We start from the raw sequence: 23,219 nt of genomic DNA, 5'->3' as shown, positions 1-23,219 counted from the left end.
TGTGAAATGCCTTCAACACATTAAGGCACTGTATGCATTAATTAAATGTGTCTTAGTATGATTTCAACTGACTGCAAAACTCTACAGTAGTTACATTATGTTGGTTACCTAGTGGCAAGGTTGTCAAGTAGCTGAATAATTTAATTTGGCTCCAGACAGATAGGACCCAAACCTGCAATAGTTACTCAGGAAAAATTTCCACTGCTATCAAAGGGAGTTTTACCTGAGCAAGGACTGTGGGCATATCCCCATAGTTACAATTTAGGTCTTGACCATGTAAAGTATTGAACTCTCATATTACATAATAGAGATCTTAAAGAACAGAGATAATGGTCAAGATGGTCACCCTCCTTAGAGAAGATAATGCATAGTAACTTAAAATGTGCTGACTCAACAGTTTTCTACATGATTAAGCTTTGCATTAAGAGTTCAATAACATCTGCATTCAATCATTCTTGTGACCTAAATGTACTTCAAACATTTCAGTCCCTGAACACTAGACATCAGAGGTGTTCGCATCAATGTTGTGTCCTTATATCGATTCTATTCTATATAGGCTCTTATACCATGGTCATCACTGTCATATGTGAGCGGCTTCCAGTAGTGCATTAAACAATCTAACATCTGTTCTCTCCTCCTCTCCCCAGGGGAAGAAGTATGTGCACTGTAATATATTGTTTGGGATTTTTTTTTTAAATATATAAACACACATGTTGTTATGCTGCAGGTCAAAAAATGCACCTTGCACTTAAAGTGAAAGGTGGTGAAGTTTGTGATGGTCCTTAGTTTCTGGGCAAGTTATTCTGCAGTCTTGGACGGACCTCTGAGAAAGTTCCATCTCCTGCACAGATGAGCTTTACCCTTAGTGCAAAAAATCCCATTGTGCCACAGGAGTGAAGTTGTCAACCACAATCTTCATCCCAGGGCTTTAGGCGATCTTTTAGATACCCTGGGTACAAGTAATTGAATGCGTTCAAGATAAGAACTGAGACCTTGAACTGGATTTTAAATTCTATGGGAAGCCAGGTTTCAGAGTAGCAGCCGTGTTAGTCTGTATCCGCAAAAAGAACAGGAGTACTTGTGGCATCTTAGAGACTAACAAATTTATTAGAGCATAAGCTTTCGTGGGCTACTGCCCACTTCTTCGGATGCATATAGAGTGGAACATATATTGAGGAGATATATACACACATACAGAGAGCATGAACAGGTGGGAGTTGTCTTAGCAACTTTGAGAGGCCAATTAAGTAAGAGAAAAAAAATTTTTTGAAGTGATAATCAAGCTAGCCCAGTACAGACAGTTTGATAAGAAGTGTGAGAATACTTACAAGGGGAGATAGATTCAATGTTTGTAATGGCTCAGCCATTCCCAGTCCTTATTCAATCCTGAGATTGGAAGCCAGTGTTGAGAGTGGAGGACAGCTCTGATGGATTCTCAGAAGCCAGTGCTGCCAAGACACACTCCAGTGTTCTGTACTCGTTGTAGTTTCCTAAGCACTGAAGGCTTCATGCCCAGGTATATTGCCGTGCTTTAGTCCCGCCAAGGGGTGGCAAGGCATGAATAGTTGAGGCCAGTGCCTTTGATTCCCAGGATGGGATCAAGTCTCCGAGCCAGTCGGAGGTGGTGAATCAATATACCTTGCATTTTGAAGTTAAATTAACTAACCTTCTTGAGTAACACTTTGAACTCAAGTTCCCAAATATGCATTTAATTTAGAGTTTATAACAGTTATTGAACATTAACTATGAATTAGTTATTAAGAAACACAGACGTTTAAGGATAAATACAAACTAATTACACAGTCCTTAAATCTGAATATATGTATAAAATACCTACCCTAATTTTATGAATATACAGTGACTTTTTACATCAAAATTAAACTTCTATAATTTAAACAGAACCTTAATTTAAAATGTTACCCCTTTTTATTACATGTACTTTTCTTCTTTACACTGCAATGGAGACATCTCTTGAATATGCACATCAGTGAATTGCTGAAAGTTAGAATACCTAAACAGTTATACACAATACATTAAAACCAAGTGCACACTATACATTTTCAGACTGATTTTATTTGCAATGCAAATCTTAACTTGGAATGCATGTTAAGATGTTATTTCTGCTAACATTTTAAGATATTATAATAAAATGAAGCAATATAGCAGTTCATTTATATTAATTTCTTTAAATTCTAAACTCCTAGGGGCAGCAGCCATGAATTCTTCTTTTTCTTGGGCAGAACCAAACATTGTTTTGGTACTTAACAAATAATAGTGATAGGAACTAGTGATAGGAATACTAACTAGTGCAAATAGGTGCATGCTTCTCCCTTTTCCAATTTAAAAAAAAACAACAACAACATTGCTATTTGGTTATTGTTAATTTACTCTTGTTTAGTTTAGAGCACAAAATAAGATAACATTTAAGACCATGACTAGTGATTTGGATGCCTCACATTTTGGGTATCCAACATAAGACATCTTAAGGGGACCTGATTTTCAGAACATGGGTGCTAGGCAATTTCTGAGAATCAGGCCCTTTTAAAGGGTCTTATTTTAGGCAGTCAAAAATTAAAGCATCTAAAATCACTAGACACTTTTCAAAACCTTGGCCTTCATTTTGGGGTATATTTTCCTTTAAAACTTACAGTAAGGGTTACTTTTTAAAAGGCTGTTTCACCTTGTTTGTTCATTTGGTGCTGATTTTCACTACTGTAGTCTAATCACTTATGACAAGATTGTAACGTAACAGTTTGCCTGGAGTAAGGGGTGGTGCATAGCAGCACCACTCTAGGAGTAGATTGGGCAAGATTTCTAGAGACATAATCCCCCCTGACTCCTACTGCTCTGCACAAGTAGCAGATACCTCCCCATTCCATCTCAGATCTGTTCACCCCAGCTTGCCAACATGTTGAGGGGGTAGAACCAAAGCTCCTGCTGTTCCATGGCCAAGGCCACACGGAGGTGTGTCAGCAGCCTCTGCTGGAACCCAGGATGCACGTAGCCAATGCAAAGGAGTGAGCTCTTGAGCCCCCTTACTCTCCTGCACACTGTTTAAGGGCATCAATTTCATTGATGATTACACAGTTAGGAGCAATGTTGAGGCCTCAATTTAGCAAACAAATAGCCAAATTAAGCAGTTATCTTATATACAGTTACCCTGATGGAGCCATATTGGACAAAAGACATGATCTTGCAAGTGCTAAGCAATATCAACTCACTGGAGGTTTGGGCCCCACAGTATTCTTATCCCCATAACAAGATTAAGTGAAGCCTCATGCACATAAATGGACTGTATTGCAGCTACAAACGTCAAACTTTTTCCAAACCTCATGCTCTAGACAGCCTTGCATTTTTGCTAATTGGTATGTTTTTCTTTAAAAAGTGAGAATCCTAACCTTTTACTTGACAGATATGTGGATAAAATGCCACATAACATTTTGAAAGCTTATCTACTGTATGCTGTTTACCAGCTTTATGTTGGACCTCACACAGGAGTATACAAATGAAAAAAGTCCACAGAAACAAAACTATCACCTAAATGGTTCAAATAAATGTGCACACTACTAGCGAATGGTTTTCAACTATGTAAAAGTACTAAAATACTGCTGTGCTTGGAAAAAATGACTATAAAAAGGGTTCATTTTCACTCAACAGCTCTATTCCTTGTTTTTATTCACCATTCTGTCTATTGACTTTAGTGACAAAAATAAGATGTCTTACTGTTCTTTTTCTCTCATGTTACCGCAGCAGCTAGGAAAGAGTAAATAAGATTTTATTCCTTCCTAAGGACTAGCTACTGAATTGTTTACAATATTGGAATCAGTTATACCTGTGAAAATCTGTTAAAGCCATACAGTTGGAATCAGTAAAGGAATACTTTGAAATTGAAAACAATAGGGTTGCACAGGGTGTAACCAAAAGCCTAATTTGGTCTGTAGAACTTTTAGTGCAAGATGCACGAGAAAGAAAGAACCAAATGTGACTCTTAAAGGAGTTTGTAAGGCTTACAGATAGGAGAGAAAAAAATTGTACTTGTTAACCAAGGAAAATGTACATGAAAATAATTGAGATGATGGCCAGACCAAAAAAAAATCCATAATTTTATCTGCTTTTCCAACTACCACTCCATCTCCCTTCTCCCTTTTATATCCAAGCTCACAAAACATGGCTTCTACATTCATTGTGTGGGGATCCTTTCTTTCAGTTTCATCCTAAGCACTCTCTAATGTGGCTTCACCCCTCTATACTCTATTGAAACTTCTCTCAACAAAGTCTCTAATGACTTCTTCACAACAAAAGCTCAGTACCTGTACTCTAAGGCTACATCTACACTACAGGGGGGAGACGATTTAAGATACGCAAATTCAGCTACGTGAATAGCGTAGCTGAATTCGACATATCGCAGCCGACTTACCCCGCTGTGAGGACCGCGGCAAAATCGACCTCTGAGGCTTCCTGTCGACGGCACTTACTCCCACCTCCGCTGGTGGAGTAAGAGCGTCGATTCGGGGATCGATTGTCGCGTCCCAACGGGACGCGATAAATCAATCCCCGAGAGGTCGATTTCTACCCGCCGATTCAGGCTGGTAGTGTAGACCTAGCCTAAGTATGACATGGCTTAAGGATCAGCTAAGGGTAGCATTCCCTATCTGACTGACTTCACTGACATCAGTGTATATTACACTGGACTAACTGTCTGATAAGCTGATTGCTTGCTAACCCTATTAATTCACAGATTCTAGATAATAAAATTTGGAACCACTGCTTTCACCAAGTTTCTTGTGTCCATGTCTTCTTCCTGGCATTGTATGATCAAAAGAGAAAATTACTCTTTTTACATGTCATCAGGAGCTTATGATTAACTATACTAGCTAGTTGTCTCTGTAGATATGAACTCATCTGAGAAATATTGAACATTTCTCTTTATGGTATTAGCAATTTAGACTAAAACCAGGCTTACACCATTGACTGGTACAGTATTTAATAATCACTATTAGTAAAATTCAATTTTACAAGAGTCAGCAACACATGCAATTCAGCATCTGAAACATGTAGTTTGATGGAAAAACACATTGAGATGCCAAAACTGAAACCACTAAACTAAACTATGGAAACACCTTATTTTTTTTAATCACAGAGTAAAAATATAAGGAAGAGTTTTTGTGACTCTACCTACTACAGATTCTAGATTTAATAGTGGACTTAATTTTAAGGGATATACATTTATATCAATGGATTTTGATATGCCAAATAAGTGTACTCAGTGTAATACAATATTATAAACTTATATACATGAGAGTATACTGCATGTATGTATTAATATATTATTAAATTAAAAGCTATTTTGGAAAGAATGTTACTGTGGCAAAGTCAAGCACCCAATTAGGAAATGCCAAAATTAAGATTGTGCAAGCAATGCTAATTCGGCCCCCTCATGCGTATGCATTATGACATAGTCTTTAAGTACATTATCACATTCTTTTTTCCAGAGGATTCTTGCATCATTCAGTGAATAGGTAATTATTTAATATTTCTTTTTATCCTCCTAATCAATATGCATAGCTCAGATCTTATTTACTGCCCATTATTCAAATACTATACTGAATACAAAATTATTTTCCTGATGAGCTTTTCTATGATGAGCTCACCATAGTATCTAAGTGCTTCTCAAGGATGAATGAATTTATCTTCACAACAGTCCTGTGTGATAATCCCCATTTCATAATTAGGGAACTGAGTAACAGATATCGTAAGGCCCAAAGTGTCAAAAGTGTGAGCCCGACAGGATACCTAGAGCCTGATTTTTCAGAGTACTTAGGATGGGATCTACAAAGGAATGTAGGTGTTACAACACTGAGTGTCATAGCACCTTTGAGATATCTAGAAAATCACAAAGAGAACAGGAGTACTTCTGGCACCTTAGAGACTAACAAATGTATTTGAGCATAAGCTTTCGTGGGCTACATCCCACTTCTTCGGATGCATAGAATGGAACATATATTGAGGAGATATATATACACACACACATACAGAGAGCATGAACAGGTGGGAGTTGTCTTACCAACTCTGAGAGGCCAATTAAGTAAGAGGGAAAAAAAACTTTTGAAGTGATAATCAAGATAGCCCAGTACAGACAGGTTGATAATAAGTGTGAGAATACTTACAAGGGGAGATAGAGTCAATATTTGTAATGGCTCAGCCATTCCCAGTCTTTATTCAAACCTAAATTGATTGTGTCTAATTTGCATATATAAATTCGAGTTGAGTACTCTCACACTTCTTATCAACCTGTCTGTACTGGGCTATCTTGATTATCACTTCAAAAGTTTTTTTTCCCTTACTTAATTGGCCTCTCAGAGTTGGTAAGACAACTCCAACCTGTTCATGCTCTCTGTATGTGTGTGTATATATATCTCCTCAATATAAGTTCCATTCTATTCATCCAAAGAAGTGGGATGTAGCCCACGAAAGCTTATGCTCAAATACATTTGCTAGTCTCTAAGGTGCCACAAGTACTCCTGTTCTTTTTGCGGATACAGACTAACATGGCTGCTACTCTGAAACTAGAAAAATCACAGGAACACCACTGCAATCCACAAAGCCAAGTTAGGTGCCTAGGTTCCCTATACAATGCATAGAGAGAGATAAGCATCTTAGAATCCACAAAGCCAGCATGCTAGATGGTAAGCTGCCTGAGCTAGCCAATGGGAGATGGTGATGAGAGGGGTTTGTCCTAAATCCTCTCTCTCTCCGATATAAGCACCTAAAACCAGGCTGCATGGAGCTGTCTATCTCTGCTTAGCAATCTACAAATGGGAACCAGACACTTGTAGTCAGATAGATGAGGCACCTAAAGTGTTTCTTGTAAGAATGAGTTAGGCACCTATCTTTGACCACACAATAGAGGTGGAGGTGCCTGCCTTGTAACTCTTAGCTGGGTGGTTATACCACTTGCCTGGAATGACCCAGGTTCAATTTCCCCTCCCTCCCTGCTAGAAGGGAGGAAAGAATTTGAAAAGGCATGTCCCACTCTCAGGAGAGGGCTCTAACCATTGAGCTTCGGGATGTTCTGATGTGGGGCTCTCTCGATCTCTCCTATTGAAGCTGTTCCACTGTGGATAAATAATGAAAGAGAGATTGAAGCAGGGGGACTGAACCTAAGGTCTCCCACCTCCAATGTGAGTGCACTAGGCTTCTGTATCCATCTTGCTCTTTCTTGCACAATGACTGTTTCATTGTGGATAAATATGTAAATAGTCATTGGCCTGGAGAGAGAGAGAATTATCCTCCAAATGGACCAGCCAATGTGGGGAGGGTGGGAATGAGACACATATCCTCCCAGGGGATTTCTTGGCTATTTTCTGACAGCAGAGGAATGTAGACACTCAGGGGTCCTGAGAGGGAGCATAATATAGTGCTTATAGATCATTCTGTTTCTGTGCCCCAAGCCTGTCTCTGTCTTACTCTACTCCTATCCGCCTTCTAACCCAGTTCCTGTCTCAGCTCCTATTCGATTTCCCCACCTCCCTGCTTCTGCACCATCCTCTTTTTCTATCCATCACCTCCAGCCTGGATCCTGTTTCCCGCCCCTTCTGCTCCTATCTAACCCACATCCACCTGAACTCCTACCATCCTCTTCCTGCACTTATCCACCCCTCACTCCTGATTTCCTCTTCAGCTGCAACTATCTGCTCCCTGCCCTTCCCACAGTGCTTCAGTTCCTGACCCTCTTCATCTATCTATCGAGGTTTAAACTGAAGTAAAAATGTCCACATGCAAAATTACATCAGTTTGACTTAGTTAACTTCTGTGTGTGTAGACCAGGCCTTGGATAGCTTCTTGCAAGACACTTCACTACAATAAAGTAAAATTAGAAATTTAAATATATTATGTGAACTTTAGATATTATTTTGTTAACACACTCAAAGAATTCTAATAGACTACAGAAGCACCATTTTACTTTACAGAAGCTGTGCTAGTTTGTCCTTACATGCTGATCCAAAGCCCACTGAAGTCAATGGAAAGACTTCAGTGGGCTTTGGAGCAGGGTCTTATATCATGTTAATCTAGGTGTTTTATAATTCTATTTTTAATTGTAATTTCAACTGATTTCCTGATATTGAAGTAAGGCTCACTAGACTATAATTCCCTGGATCACCATTACAGCCTTTTAAAAAGATAAGTGCATTTACTACCCTCTAATCCTCTGATATAGTAGCTGATTTTAATGAGTGCATATTTTATAGCAGCTCAGTCATTTAATTTTTAGATTCTTTCCGAATTTTTGATGTCTATCATCCTGTCCAGCTGACTTTTTGATCTTTAGTTCATCAGTTGCTCTGTCAACACCACATTCTATGTAATACCTCATCTTTGTTACATGAAAAGAGTAGGTCTATGGTAGATATCTCCCCAACATTTCCTATAAAGACTGCTGCAAATAAATCATTTAATTTCTCTACAATGTCTTGATGTTGTTTAATTTTTCCATTTGCTACCTGGTAATCCAGCAGACCCACCAATTCTCCCTCAGGCTTTCTGATTTTGATATACTTAATAATGTATTTGTTTGTAAGTGTTTGGCTATTTCTGTTCAATTATCTACAGGTACTTTGCTCCTCAAATTCCCTCTTAGGCCTCCTAATTTCCACTTTACCTGCTGTAGTTTATGTTCTTTTCTGTTAGTTTCACTATGATTGAATTTCTGCTTTCTGAAGGATACCTTTTAGACTGAAATAACCTAAATCTTGAACCTTGCCATCTACCCATATTGATTTTCTCCTTGCCATCCTACTTTCTTTTTTAGTTTAGGGATATGAATGTCTTCTATCACTGTTATGATATGTTTAAGTGGCCCCCACCCAGAGACTAAGGATTTTGATTTCAGTACTTTTGATTTAATGTCCTTTTGACTAGTTTCCTCTCTTTTTAAATTGAAATAAAATAAATCCTTCTTTCTCAGGATAAGGTCACCAAGACCTAGTGTTTGGGATGAATCCTTACTCCAAAGATTTTGAACTTTGTTATATTGTGATCACTATTATTTAACAGTTCAATTATAGTTACTTCTTGAAGCAACTGCTGTGTACCTTAAAACAAAGTTGAGAATAGTCCTGCTTTTGTTTGTTCTAGAACTATCAGCTCCAAAAAGCAATCATTTCAGGTTTCAAGAAATTGATTTTCTAAATCTTGTCCTCTTGTGCCATTTGACCAGTTCATATGCAGGTAGTTGAAGTAATTCATTATTGCCATTTTATTGGACTCAGTTCTCTTGTTGATCATCCTCAACACTCAATATATTTTTTCGGATCAGGCGGCTGGTTAGTATAATCCTCCTAGTATATTTGTATTCTTATGTCCCGAGAGTTATATCCAATAGTTTATCTTTGTATGGTCCTCTCTACTCCGAAATTTTATCTCATAAAATATTTCTAATAGGTTTTTTTCCACCACTAAACATGTGGCATATGCAGAATACATGATAGTGTGGTGCACTACAAAGGTGTTATTGGCACTCATTTGCCATGACCTTCACAACTCTCTTGTGGCTTCTCCACACATGAGTAATGTACCTATTACAAATTAATGCAGATAAAACCTTTATAACACTCTACACCATCACTTGATATATGCTACATATTTGACAGAAATAAATATTTTAGAAATATCTGAGAGCTGTTAAACAAACAAAAATTGTACTATTTGCACATGTGGATTGAAATCAATAAATGGCTTTTCATGGCTATAAATTGCCTGGCAGAACAAACACCAGAAAGGGAGACAGATGTTTTAGAGGTTCTGAGTCTATGAAATTAATAGGAACCACAGACAGTCAATGTTTCTGAAAATAAGGGGTGGATTTGAAGTGGGATGGATTTCACCTCACACCACTTATGTCAGTGTTCAGATATGGATTTAGGGGCCTAACTTTAGGCACTCACATTTTGATATTTTTTTCCAAATATTCTACATGTGTACTTAGTGTAAATGGTATGTAGCTCTTTGGTGCTTTTAGGCAAACCTTCCCAGCAAATTTTGCAGGCAAAACTTCCACTGGTTTGAATAGAAGTTTTGGCTGAGTATGCACTATATAGTTTGCCCCTTGTTTCAAGGTCCTGGAGGCTTATCCTATGAGATGCTGAGTGGTCTCACCTTCATTGACTTCAGGGTGAGTTGAGAACTGTTCAGCATGTAAAGTTGAATACTTAACTATATCAAATAGAAAGAAGCAATTGCTGAATTGGGGGAAAAAAGAGAGAAAATATCCCCAAATGCATCTTATTTCAACTGAACCTAAAAATTAGAGAGAAATCCTTTGATGCATATTACTCATAATATTCCATCCTAAAAGTGAAGTGACTATTTTGGCATGTTGGAACCCTAACAAAAAGACAAACTAGAGACAACATATGTACACAAACGGGTACCCATCCACTCACCCACAAGATGCCCCAAATGCAGTAGTACTGGCTCAGTACACTAGAGGGAGCTAGTACATAAATGCAATGAGATATTTTTTCATATTCAAAGAGCATTTATGTCACATATTTAGATATCCTACAGTATTTAATTTGGCAACAGTTGCCTAACTATATAATAATAACAACATAAGACCCAAGGATGGGTGATACAAACCTGCTGAGACAACGGAGTATCTTTGTATCGATGTTCCACTTTATAAAATGTGTTGTTGGTTCACATCTTATTTTGGTAAATAAAAACAGACTATTTGTAGCAGACAGCCACACACACTGAGCTTTCATCAGCCAGTCAGAATCCTCCTTTCAGAAAGCCCATTTTATAAATATACTATATATATATATATATATATGTCTCTCTTTGGCACACAGACTATGTGTACATTTCAGTTTAGTGATTCCACCTGTAACGATAGATAGATAGATAGATAGATAGATAGATAGATAGATAGATAGATAGATAGATAGATAGATTTTACACAGCATTAGTTTCATAATGGTTAGAAGCAGAATCATTCTGCATGGCAAACTATCCATTTTAAAGCTACAAAGGGGTTTTAGGATTGGGAAGTGCTCTAGCAAGAACACTGATTTGAATATATAAATGTAAAAGCTGTACTCTTAGTTGAATTATATTGATGGACATAACTAAAAAAAGCCTGACTGTAATTTTCATTGACTCAGGCAAAAAAAAAAAAATCCTCTCTCACCTGAATTTTTAACAAACTCCTCTAAAATAATTTCCAGAAGCATCTTGTAATTGCTCTAGATTTTATTTTCTTTACTTCCTAAATGATTCATGTTACTCACTTACACATTCATCATTCACAATTTATAAATGGCAACTTAACTTTAGTATTTATGAATTGAGATCAATACATTAGCAATCAAAACACCTTTCTAATTCAATACATCATGCTTCCCCCCTACTGCTCCCCCAACTTTCGCCCGGGATGTCTGAACAGCAGTCGAAGTTTATAGAGCTCTCCCAGTGGCTGCTTTATGAGAAATATATGTGTAGAGACAGTAGTCCTAGTTTCGGTACTAAAACATTAATCCAGGAAAAGAAAGAGGTGAGAGAGCACTCCAGGTGCTTCTAAATATTGGTAATACTTGGATGCAAAAGAAGCTTCTTGTGGACCACAATCGTTTGCAGAAGTGCCGAAATTGCCTATTCCAGTTGTTTACCACCGGACCAGCTTCCATAGGTATCACACAGCATTCGGACAAAGGTTTCTTTGTGCTTGATAAGATTTATATTTTGGTCATCTTGTGAAACCTGCTAACTGTGGTTAGGGTGGGGCCCAATTTCTAATGAAATGTTTAACGGACTTGAGGAGAGGGCGGAGATATTTGATTATCCCCCCTTGAGACACTTATTGATCAGTATGTGCTGAAAAAAATATAATATTCGGGGTATCTGTCATGCATTACTATATTAGTGCGTTTGAAATAATTATTTATGGAGTGGCAACTCAAATATTTTTACCGAAGGTAGGGGAATTGGGTGAAGATCGCTGCCTACCCACCGGTATCATAGAAGATATATAGGACCGGCAGCTAGATCACACGGAGGCACATTCTCCTATTCCCACTGTGAAGCATTCTAACCGTACTCAGGGATTTACGTGGAGAACCTGTTGGGAATCTGGGATCTATGTCATGTATGCAAATTTTATCCCGTCATACGCCGTTACTACAGTTTGTTTAATGTCTGACATATGGGACGTATTGGTCCTAATTTTTCTCTATTTTCAGCGATCACCTAAGACTCCTTAATATTTCTACAAAAATAAAATAAAAATAAAAATGCCAGAGAGACGCTGCAGTGTGTAGAAATGAGAGACTGCAATTTACAAGCAACAAGCCCTTCTCACATTGTTAGTCTCCAATCTAACTGATCTAATCAATGACACCAAAGCACTGGGGATTCTAGCACCGCCTCCCCAAGCCTTTCCACTGATTCTCATTGGAGGTCAGGTTCGGAGGCAGGTTCCTTTCCTCAGCACGGATTGGCTGGCAGGGAATCAGTATCAATGTTTAAGCAGCGGCGTGAGGTGAATAGAGTCAGTCGGCAAGAGGCACTGGGAGAGAGCGATGGGGCTGGGAACCCAGCAAATGCTGCAGTAAGGGAGGGGGAGCTATAAGAGACAGTGCTCCAACTGTTGAATTTTCGCAAATCTCCACTTACCCACGGACGGCTTATACTGTGGATCTGTTATCTCTGAAATCGACATCGCTTTTGCATGTGGTCTAGTTAACGCTGGCTAATGCCTGTTTGAAAGGTGCTACCCATCAATGAGACCGAGAGAAGAATTTTTAAAAATCCCTCTACAACAGACTGCAGAATTAACTATGTACAGTGGCTCCGGACTCAAATAAAGGAGGAAAAAACAACACAGAACTGAGACTTGGAACTAGAACTGTGAGCATTTCAATGGGAACCTGTGCTTTCCCCTCCCGTTAATGTGCAAGATCTCTGGGTGTTCACACATAACTCTGAGGAAAGGTGGCTAAAACACTCAGCAAAGCAGGAGACAGACGCGCCTCTGTGCCCGTGAGTGGATAACAGCCTTGTTTTCCTGATCCCCAGTCTCCCGGAGAAAGAGGTATAGTAAAAGTGCTGGATCCGACACCCTCCTCTTTCTTCCCCTCTCTCTTTTTTTCCTCCAAAACATGAATCTGATTTTTCTGTCTACAGCGTGAGTCAGAAAAGCGTTAGGAAGAAGCTGCAACTAATGTCTGTGAAGGGAGGAACATGAGGCGATAGTGAATGTGATTTGTTCCGCTGGATCTGACTCATCCAGCAGATTGAAACACCTGCATTTCTGGATGTGTCAATCATTTCTTTTCGGCTGTTAAAAGAACCTGAAATAAAAATTAACCCCCTTCTCTCCCCCCGATATATACCTATACATACTATCACTGGGGAGGTAAATCATCCCGGGTGAACGCATCTGGCATTGCAGCCGCTCTTTCCCCATACACCAAGATGCCCAGAAAGACTATTACAGCTTGAAAAGACTGCAAAATGCATCACACCAAACACTGAATTGTATTTGTTTTATTCTAAAAGAATTGTCGATCAAAATATTTGCCTCTTTTTATTCATCGCCAAGATTCCCCCTCCCCTAAATGAAGAGGACTAGGAGGCAGTGTCATTGGAAGGAGATGCTGAATAGAAAGAAAAGAGAGGCACTTGACAGCTCAGCCTTGTGAATGCAGAGACTGTTTCCCTTTTAGCGAGAGACTAAGAGAGAGTGTGTGTGGTGGGTTGCTTTTTTCCCCCCTCCCTCCCTCGCTCTCTCTCTTTTTTTTAAATCTGTGCGTCCAGCCATGGGTTGCCTGTTGATTTCCTCTCGACTAGAAAGAAAAGGAAACTGGAATTAAACTGCATCGAGAAAAGTGCTGCTCCACAGACACACACACACACTCACAGTGTGTGAGAGAGGATGTGGTGGTGGCGGCGGCTACTGGCCTGTCTTAAAGAAACCCAAGTGTGCATTTGATTGAGCACAGCCTGTGATTTTTTTTTTTTTTTAACACACATCTATCGCTAGTGATGACGAGCAGCTGGTGGGTTTCTTAATCCCCCACCCCACCCCCCAAAAAAGGAAGAGAGGGAGGCTGGTGGCGCGGGGAGAGAAAGGAAACTACAAATCCGGACACTAGTTTTCACACTGCAATTTCCCTCCCTCTTTTTGTTGTTCGGAAAGGAAAGAGTGAGCGTGGCGGAGCCGGCGAGGGGGAAATACCGATGGCAGCGAGATGCAGTTCGTCGCCGCAAGCAATGCAAGATTAGATCTCTAAATGCAGCAAAACACTCCCTGAAAACCAACAACCCCGCGGTGCAATCAGACATTTCACTGCCTCTCACTGCACACGGAGCGGGCTTCTACACAGGCGAGAGACTCTTTTTACCCCCCTCCCCCGCTGTCTCCCCATCCTACCCACCCTCCACTCCATCAGTCGCATCACAAGCACTGAGTAGCAAATAAGCGTTTTCTGTTTACGGTCCTGCTTCCCAACACCCAGCTCCCTTTTCTATATATTTTTTTAAATTCCTTGGACTGATCTGGAAAACCACCACCATCACCACCGATCATTTTTTATATTCTTTGTAAATCGGCGAATATTAAAGAAAAAAATTAAACAACCCATCCGTCTAAAGAAGAAGATATATTTTTATTCTCCTCCTCTTCCTCCAGCTGAAGTTGGACAGCCTAAGTAACTGTGCGGGGATTGTGTGGCCGCAGAAGCGCTGGATTTGAGGCGGCTTTTCTCTCGCTCTCTCGCCCCTCCCTGCGAGCTACATGCTCCATTTGCTGCCCCGCAACCTGTGTCTCTGCAGATGTTTTAGAGCAACAGGTTCAGCAACTTAAAACACAGGGGTAGGCAGCGGGAACAGAAGAAGGGAGAGGGAATAAGGCGGCGGAGGAGGAAGAGGGGGCAGGGGCCACCCTGGTGCTGCAGCAGCTGCCACCACCCCCTGGCTTGGGGATGTACCTTTCCATTTGTTGCTTCTTCTTCTGCTGGGCTCCTGCCCTGACTCTGAAGAACCTGAATTACTCGGTGCCGGAGGAGCAGGGGGCGGGCACGGTGATCGGGAACATCGGCAGGGATGCCCGGCTGCAAGCGGGGGCGGGCGGGCAGCCGCCGCCGGCGGAGCGGGGAGGCGGCCGGGGGACCAAATCGACTTTCCGGGTGCTGGAGAACTCGGCGCCGCACCTGCTGGACGTGGACGGCGAGAGCGGGCTGCTCTACACCAAGCAGCGCATCGACCGCGAGGCGCTGTGCCGGCGCAGCGCCAAGTGCCAGCTCTCGCTCGAGGTCTTCGCCAACGACCAGGAGATCTGCATGATCAAGGTGGAGATCCAGGACCTGAACGACAACGCGCCCGCCTTCCCCTCCGACCAGGTGGACATGGACATCTCGGAGAACGCGGCGCCGGGCACCCGCTTCCCCCTCACCAGCGCCCACGACCCGGACGCCGGCGACAACGGGCTGCGCACTTACCTGCTCACCCGCGACGACTACGGCCTCTTCTCGCTCGACGTCAAGTCGCGGGGCGACGGCACCAAGTTCCCGGAGCTGGTGATCCAGAAGCCGCTGGACCGCGAGGAGCAGAGCCACCACACGCTGGTGCTGACGGCGCTGGACGGCGGCGACCCGCCCCGCTCGGGCACGGTGCAGCTCAACGTGCGCCTCATCGACTCCAACGACAACAGCCCCGTCTTCGAGGCGGCCTCGTACGTGGTGGAGCTGCCGGAGAACGCGCCGCTGGGCACCGCCGTCATCGACCTCAACGCCACCGACGCGGACGAGGGCACCAACGGCGAGGTGCTGTACTCCTTCAGCGGCTACGCGCCCGAGCGCGTCCGCGACCTCTTCAGCATCGACCCGCAGAGCGGCCTCATCCGCGTCAAGAGCAACCTGGACTACGAGGAGAGCGGCCTCATCGAGATCGACGTGCAGGCCCGCGACCTGGGGCCCAACCCCATCCCCGCCCACTGCAAGGTGACCGTGCGCCTCATCGACCGCAACGACAACGCGCCCGCCATCGGCTTCGTCTCCGTCCGCCAGGGGGCGCTGAGCGAGGCCGCCCCGCCGGGCACCGTCATCGCCCTGGTGCGGGTCACCGACCGCGACTCCGGCAAGAACGGGCAGTTGCAGTGCCGGGTGCTGGGCGGCGGCGGGGCGGGCGCGGTGCCCTTCGCCCTGGAGGAGAACTACGACAACTTCTACACCGTGGTGACCGACCGGCCGCTGGACCGCGAGGCGCAGGACGAGTACAACGTGACCATCCTGGCCCGGGACGGGGGCAGCCCCCCGCTCAACTCCACCAAGTCCTTCTCCGTGCGGATCCTGGACGAGAACGACAACCCGCCCCGCTTCAGCAAGAGCCTCTACGTGCTGCAGGTGCCTGAGAACAACATCCCTGGCGAGTACCTAGGCTCCGTGCTGGCCCAGGACCCAGACCTGGGCCAGAATGGGACTGTGTCCTACTCCATCCTGCCCGGGCACGTGGGCGACGTCTCCATCTACACCTACGTCTCCGTCAACCCCACCAATGGCGCCATCTACGCCTTGCGGAGCTTCAACTACGAGCAAACCAAGCACTTTGAGTTCCGCGTGCTGGCCAAGGACTCGGGCTCACCCCACCGCGAGAGCAATGCCACTGTGCGTGTCACCGTGCTCGACGTCAACGACAACGCACCTCTCATTGTTCTGCCTGCCCTCATCAATGACACTGCGGAGCTCCAGGTGCCACGCAACGCTGGTGTGGGCTACCCCGTGGGCACCGTGCATGCCCTGGACAGTGATTTTGGGGAGAGCGGACGCCTCACGTACGAGATCGTCGAAGGCAATGAGGAGCACCTCTTTGAGATGGACCCCACCAGTGGCGAGATACGCACTTTGCACCCATACTGGGAAGAACTCAGTCCCGTGGCTGAATTGGTGGTCAAGGTCAGTGACCACGGCAAGCCCAGCCTCTCAGCCGTGGCCAAACTGATTGTCAGGGCCTTGGCAGGACCATTGCCCGAAGCCGGCGAGCCGCAGGTGAATGGTGAGCAGCATCGGCGACCACACTGGGACCTGTCGCTGCCCTTGATTGTGACCTTGAGTACAGTCTCCATCATCCTACTAGCTGCCATGATCACCATCGCCGTGAAGTGCAAGCGGGAGAACAAGGAGATTCGCACCTACAATTGCCGCATCGCAGAGTACAGCCATCCCCAGCTGGGAGGAGGGGGCAGCAGCAGCGGGGGAGGAGGAGGAGGTGGCGGTGGCGGAGGCAAGGGCAAGAAGAAGAAGATCAGCAAGAATGACATAATGCTGGTGCCCAGTGAGGGCGAGGACAGCAGGGGCCCCCTCAATGTCATGAACGTAGTGAGCAGCCCATCCTTGGCCACCTCACCCATGTACTTTGACTACCAGACCCGTCTGCCCCTCAGCTCACCCAGGTCTGAGGTGATGTATCTGAAACCCGCCTCCAACAACCTGACTGTTCCCCAGGGACATGTGGGCTGCCACACCAGCTTCACAGGGCAAGGGACTAACGCCAGCGAGGCTCCCCCGAGCCGGATGTCCATTATTCAGGTAGGAGACTTTTAGAATAACCCGGACCTCACTTTAGACGCTGGTTTAAACGTTATGTTTTGTCTGCAGTGAAACCTGTTGTAAGGCACCAACAAAAATCAGTCACTTCAGGGAGGTGGACTTATTAAAGTAAAGGTATGCAGATCATACTTGAGGGATCTGATTCTGTTCTCATGCTGGTGTCACCAGTGTAAATCAAAAGTTATTCCACTAACATAAATGGAGTTACAACATTGTAAAGCTGGTATATGTGAGAACACTGTCAAGCCTAATATGTTTGGGATACTTTGGGGTATTGCCTAATAAAGGTGAGAGAGACCAGGTAGGTGAGATAATATCTTATTTTGGACCAGCTTTTGTGGGTGAAGAAGACAATCTTTCAAGCTACACAAAGCTCTTCTGCAATCTGGGAAAGGCAAACTCACCCACCTTGTCTCTCATAAATAATCTGGGACCAACATGGCTACAAAAACACTGCAAACAAGCAAAAGGTGGTCTCTTCCACAGGTTTCACTGTACTTTTGTTTGGGGCAGAGAGGTGGGGATATTTGAAGAAGTTATGTCTGCTTCTGTAACCAACAGGACATTGCAGAAACTGTACACACTAAGGACACACTCCTCCCCTTCCCCCCCCCCCCCCAGGAAATCTATTGCAACAGTGTATATAGCCTTCCAATCCTGTATATAATATGAGCTATTTCCAAGATGTATGCTTTTAATTTTTTTAATTTCTTTTTTAGGACATATATACATATATTTTTTATCTTTGACACAGAACAGTATCATTTGGGGCCCCATTACTTCCTTTTCTTCCCTGAAAACAATAAAACTTTCAGCCTTGGAAAGTTTGCTTAGTTAACTAGATTAAAATGTATGTGATAGTTTCCCCCCCCCCCCCCCCCCCGCCAAAGTTAACAAAACTCAAATCCTATTGTAAATCAACAGAATGACTAGTCAGATTTCCAGTAGCCTGAATCAATATTGACTATTGCTTTATAGTGAAAGACTTACATGCTCTGTTTTTGTTTTTGTTTTTGTAATCAAAGCTCATTTTTGAAAAATACAGTAGTGGGCCTCATTCTGCCTTCAGTAACACTCATCACCCATTGACTTTCATGTATGTCAGTGATGGCAGAATTTGGGCCATTGGATTGAATTTAATATTTAAGTAAAATAACAACTTAATACATAGTGTGTAGGATGAAGTTCAAACACAGAAGATATGTTCTGAAGCAGTGGGCTTATACCATAAAACAGAGGGCAGAATCTGGCCCTAACTAATCTAATTTAAAGTATTCCTTAGTTAGTGTGGCTTAATGTTCAAATGTTACAGGTATGCTCCAAAGCAATTTTTAGATTTTTCATTGAATGCAGGCTCTGGGTAATGACTATTAAATATATCTGAAGTGTCATATCTGTTTTGTCCTGTGGTTCTCCTAATATGCTGTTCTGAGTCATAGGGGAATGAGCTGAGTGTATCAAAAGTGACACAGACTCATTTTGTGTTGCCAGCTAATGAGAAAAAGTTGCACTGTAGACACTTGATGTATCAAAAGGAAATTCGTAATGCATTTGAGGCTTCATATGATGCAGTTTTGTGAACACCAAATTTACTTAGTTTCCAGTGGCATCTAATATTGTCCTGAGAGGTGGCCAATAATTGATCATCTATAGCTGTATATTTTAATAACTGCAGAAAAATGCCCTGTGTACAAGGTCACTGTGAACTATTTCTCAACCCACTATTGAGTTGTGTCACAGAAACAATTTAATTTTATACTTATCATGAATTTGTGTTGCTAGCAATTAGGTGGTTGAGCAATATTCAAAATCAGAACTTGATTTTAACAAAAAGTGACACTTAAGGAAGAATATTAGGTTAGGGCAATACCGAAAATAATTCAATTTATAATTCATGCTTTAAAAGACAAATAAATAACTTTCCATTACTCTTGTTTAAGTCATGTAATTTTTTTTACTATAAAATGAAGTTGTCAGAATACAAAAATACTTTTTTTTCCAAGTGACAAGTGTAATAGTTACTAAAACTTAGAAAATTATATTCTCTTGCAACCATGTAATGTCGATATAAAGCAATTAATATATGTATTGATACTACTAAATAGTAAAGATTCAACTGTAGTGTAAAATCTCAGTCGTAAATATTATTCCTTTTTTACAGTGTTCACTGTATCATATCAGTCATGATTTTTTTTTTGAAATTTATATAAAACTGAAAGAGGAATTTCCTCCTTTAAAAAAAGGTGTGTTGTGGTTTCTGTGAAAGTTTTGCTGTGATGACTGTGAAAAAATTTAACCCTAAGTCCTGATAGCATCAACCTGTATACCTAATATTTAACTTTCTGTTTTCCTGAATATCTACACACAGTGTTTTGGAGCAAGGTGGTGCAGCTAGTGAGTTAAGAAACACTCATCTTTCATTTATGGAAAGCTGGATCAAATTTAGTTTAGGTCACAAGTGGACCTGAATTTAATAGTCACAACATAATCATAAAACAAATACGCAGTTTGACATAGTTGTTGGGGCTTTGTTCAGGATAGGTCCAAGTTTATAGTATCAGGATTTTGTATTAAGAGAACTATGTGGAAAAAATTGCATGTCTTCACCACAGGCTACATGAAATGAAATTTTATATTTTCTTGCCTTCTTTCTCTCCCCATCCCCAAATTAGATATTGTATATAAACTCTGCACTTAAAATCAGAAAGCACATGCTACTTTGAGTCTGATTCTGCACTTCATTGAAGCTCTCATTGGAGTCAGTGGGAGTTTTTCATGACCAAAGAGTGCAGGATCAGGCTCTCTATCTGGATCCTAATCCACTGGTAGAAAATCTACTTCTAGGAAAATAACCTATGTTGTTAGGAAGAAAAGGTAGCCAGTAAAAGGAAGAGCTAGTTACCAACCATCTGGGTTCTTGTCCACCTTCATTAACTAGTGAAAAATGCACAATTTGCTCATTGCTTTAAGTAGGTGAAAGCTAAGCTATTTTATAAGTATTTTCTCTAGTGAATATTCAGTGTAGTTTTTTAAATATATATGTATGGTGGAACCACATTAATCTCCTACTTTCTAATATACACAACAGAACAGCTCTCTTTCTCTTCCTGTTTCTCAGCAAGGATTTAATAGTAGAGTTCTCTAGTGAGGTTCTACTAAGATTTTGTATATTTACAGAATATACTACATTGCATTACACCACATTAACTAGTACACTACCAAAAATTTATAAATAATCAAATCAAGACTACAGTTGTCTAATCAATAAGGGCCAGATTTTCCCATTCTTACCTTTTTACTCTGAAGTTACTCCCAGACTAAATTCAATAGGTCAGATTGTGATATCCTTATCCATGTGCATAGCATCGTATCTCACCTATAGCCCATCTAAGTTAAGGGATACCTGGAAAAAGGTGCTACTTAGAATCTGGCCCAATGAGAATACTTGCCAAGTAAAGTAAGGCTCAGTATGAATGAGGTGGCATAATTTTCTTCCCAATTAAGTACATTTTGCAATGCATTAGCTTTATATTTTAACTGTCCATTTACTCACTAATTTGTGAGTAAATTTCAGTATTTGCAGGTTTATAAGTAACTAACGTGAATTAGTGGGTTTTGTACCATAATTATGAAAATCTTCAAATTTCCTGTATTATGTATGTGTAAAATGTTGGATGGATATTCAGCGTCACTGAGAACTCAGCACTCATCGATTTCTATGAGACTTGCAGGTGTTCAGCAACTCTTAAAATCAGGGCATGTTTATTCAATAGATTAATCAGTTGATAGGATGACATATAAAGACTATAACTTTACTAGTCATACATAGTTAGGACACTTACTATGCACAAACTCATCTTACTGTTATTTAACAATTCAACCAGCACATTGTATACATCCTCTAATAAAGAATAGTGGCTTTAAAGAATAATTTAGCATAAATATGTTTAGACATAAATGTACTGTTATGTGTTTATATACACAAACAAAATTTATTTACAAACCAAAATTTTAAATGGCTCACATAGAGGAGAAAAGGTATAAATTTCATGGCAAGATTAACTCAAACTTCCATCCAAGCCCTTAATCTTGTAACAAATGGGACTTTGCTCTGTAATCTACAAGTACATGTTCAGCCCTATCAAAATTTTCTATAGTTAAGTGTGTAAGCAATTCATGCTAACAGGAAACAGGCAAATAGTTCTGCTGGCAAACAAGCCACAATTTCTTTTTCTTCAAGTTTCCAGTAGATGAAAGAGTTGATGGATAAAGGGAAACCAGCAGAAATAGGTTCTTTAAAGTGACATGACAGTAGTGTAGAAAACTATCTACATATGCAAGGAGTGTTGATGATCATAGAGAATATTTATTATTATACTTGTGATGCAGTGTGGAGAGATTTGTAAATATATCAACTGAGACAGAATGGGGAAACTGTGGTCACAGATTTTATTGAATAGAAAAAAAAAAGAGAAGAAGAAGAAGAAAAGAAAGAGACCATTTTACAAGGAACTATCAAGCTGGGAGTTACCACAGTTGCTTCACTAGGCAGTCCTGTAACATTTTAAGATAAAGTGCAGATCATTCTTAATACTTCCAGGCACCTGATGTTTACGATGTGTCAACAGATTACTGTTAAGTCCCAATGCAGCCTCATCACCAGGTGTCTAGTAGTATCTGAGAAGATATAGACTTCAAGGGGAAAAAAACCCCGTAAGCTGTATTCATGCTGTTATGTCTTCAAATATATTATTGTTTTCTTTTAGAAACTTCAGTGTGCAGTGTTGCAGAATGAAATGTGCTGACACTGCAATATCAGGAGAACTGAAATAATTAAAAAACAAATTGCATTCATTCCCAGAATTCAGAACTCCAATCTCAAAAGACTCACATTACGTTTGGGTTTTATATCCTTTGCAAACAGAGAATATTCTTCTCCTGATGCAGAAGCTAATTTTTCCAATAGAGCTAGTGGTAGTTTAGGACATGTATTGGGAGGAGAATTTAGGAGAAGTCAGTGCAAGTTCTGCACAATTGCAGGCTTGCAGTTGGGACATTATATTTCCTAGGCATTTGGATTTACCAACAGTAAATGAAAAACTACCAGACTAATGTCTGATCTCATGTCAGAGCTATCTGTCTGAGAGGTATTATGATAGTTTTTATCATCTGTATGTTTAGATTAGATGTAATGCAAAATAGCCCTATTAAATGTTTGAGATGTGTTAATATATATTGCACTGGGTATAATTACATTGTACACATTTCTATAGCTTCTGTGCCAGGGATCGGCAACCTCTGGCACGTGGCTCACCAGGGTAAGCACCCTGGTGGGCCGGGCCAGTTTGTTTACCTGCCCCGTCCGCAGGTTCAGTCGATCGCAGCTCCCACTGGCCGCGGTTCACCGCTCCAGGCCAATGGGGGCTCTGGGAAGCGACGCGGGCCGAGGGATGTGCTGGCCGTGGCTTCCCGCCGCCCCATTGGCCTGGAGCGGCAAACCGCGGCCAGTAGGAGCCATGATCGGCCGAACCTGCGGACGTGGCAGGTAAACAAACTGGCCCGACCCGCCAGGGTGCTTACCCTGGTGAGCCGCATGCCAGAGGTTGCTGACCCCTG

General features: G+C 41.8%; 1 protein-coding gene across 8 annotated transcripts in view; it reads left to right on the top strand.

The window, feature by feature from the left end:
- Positions 1–12,553: 12,553 nt before the first annotated feature.
- Positions 12,554–23,219, top strand: part of PCDH17 (protocadherin 17) — a 105,301-nt gene continuing 94,635 nt past the window's right edge. For 7 of the 8 annotated variants that reach the window (XM_034758387.1, XM_034758390.1, XM_034758389.1 and 4 more), the window contains exon 1: positions 12,554–17,582. In XM_034758387.1, coding sequence (XP_034614278.1) covers positions 14,982–17,582 — 2,601 coding nt within the window. In that variant the 5' untranslated portion in view covers positions 12,554–14,981. The remainder of the gene's footprint in view (positions 17,583–23,219) is intronic. The other variant, XM_034758386.1, reaches the window with a different exon arrangement.

The sequence above is a fragment of the Trachemys scripta genome, chromosome 1 (genome assembly GCF_013100865.1).
Source record: "Trachemys scripta elegans isolate TJP31775 chromosome 1, CAS_Tse_1.0, whole genome shotgun sequence".
Classification (NCBI taxonomy): Eukaryota; Metazoa; Chordata; order Testudines; family Emydidae; genus Trachemys; species Trachemys scripta.
This window is presented reverse-complemented; position numbering and strand designations above follow the sequence as displayed.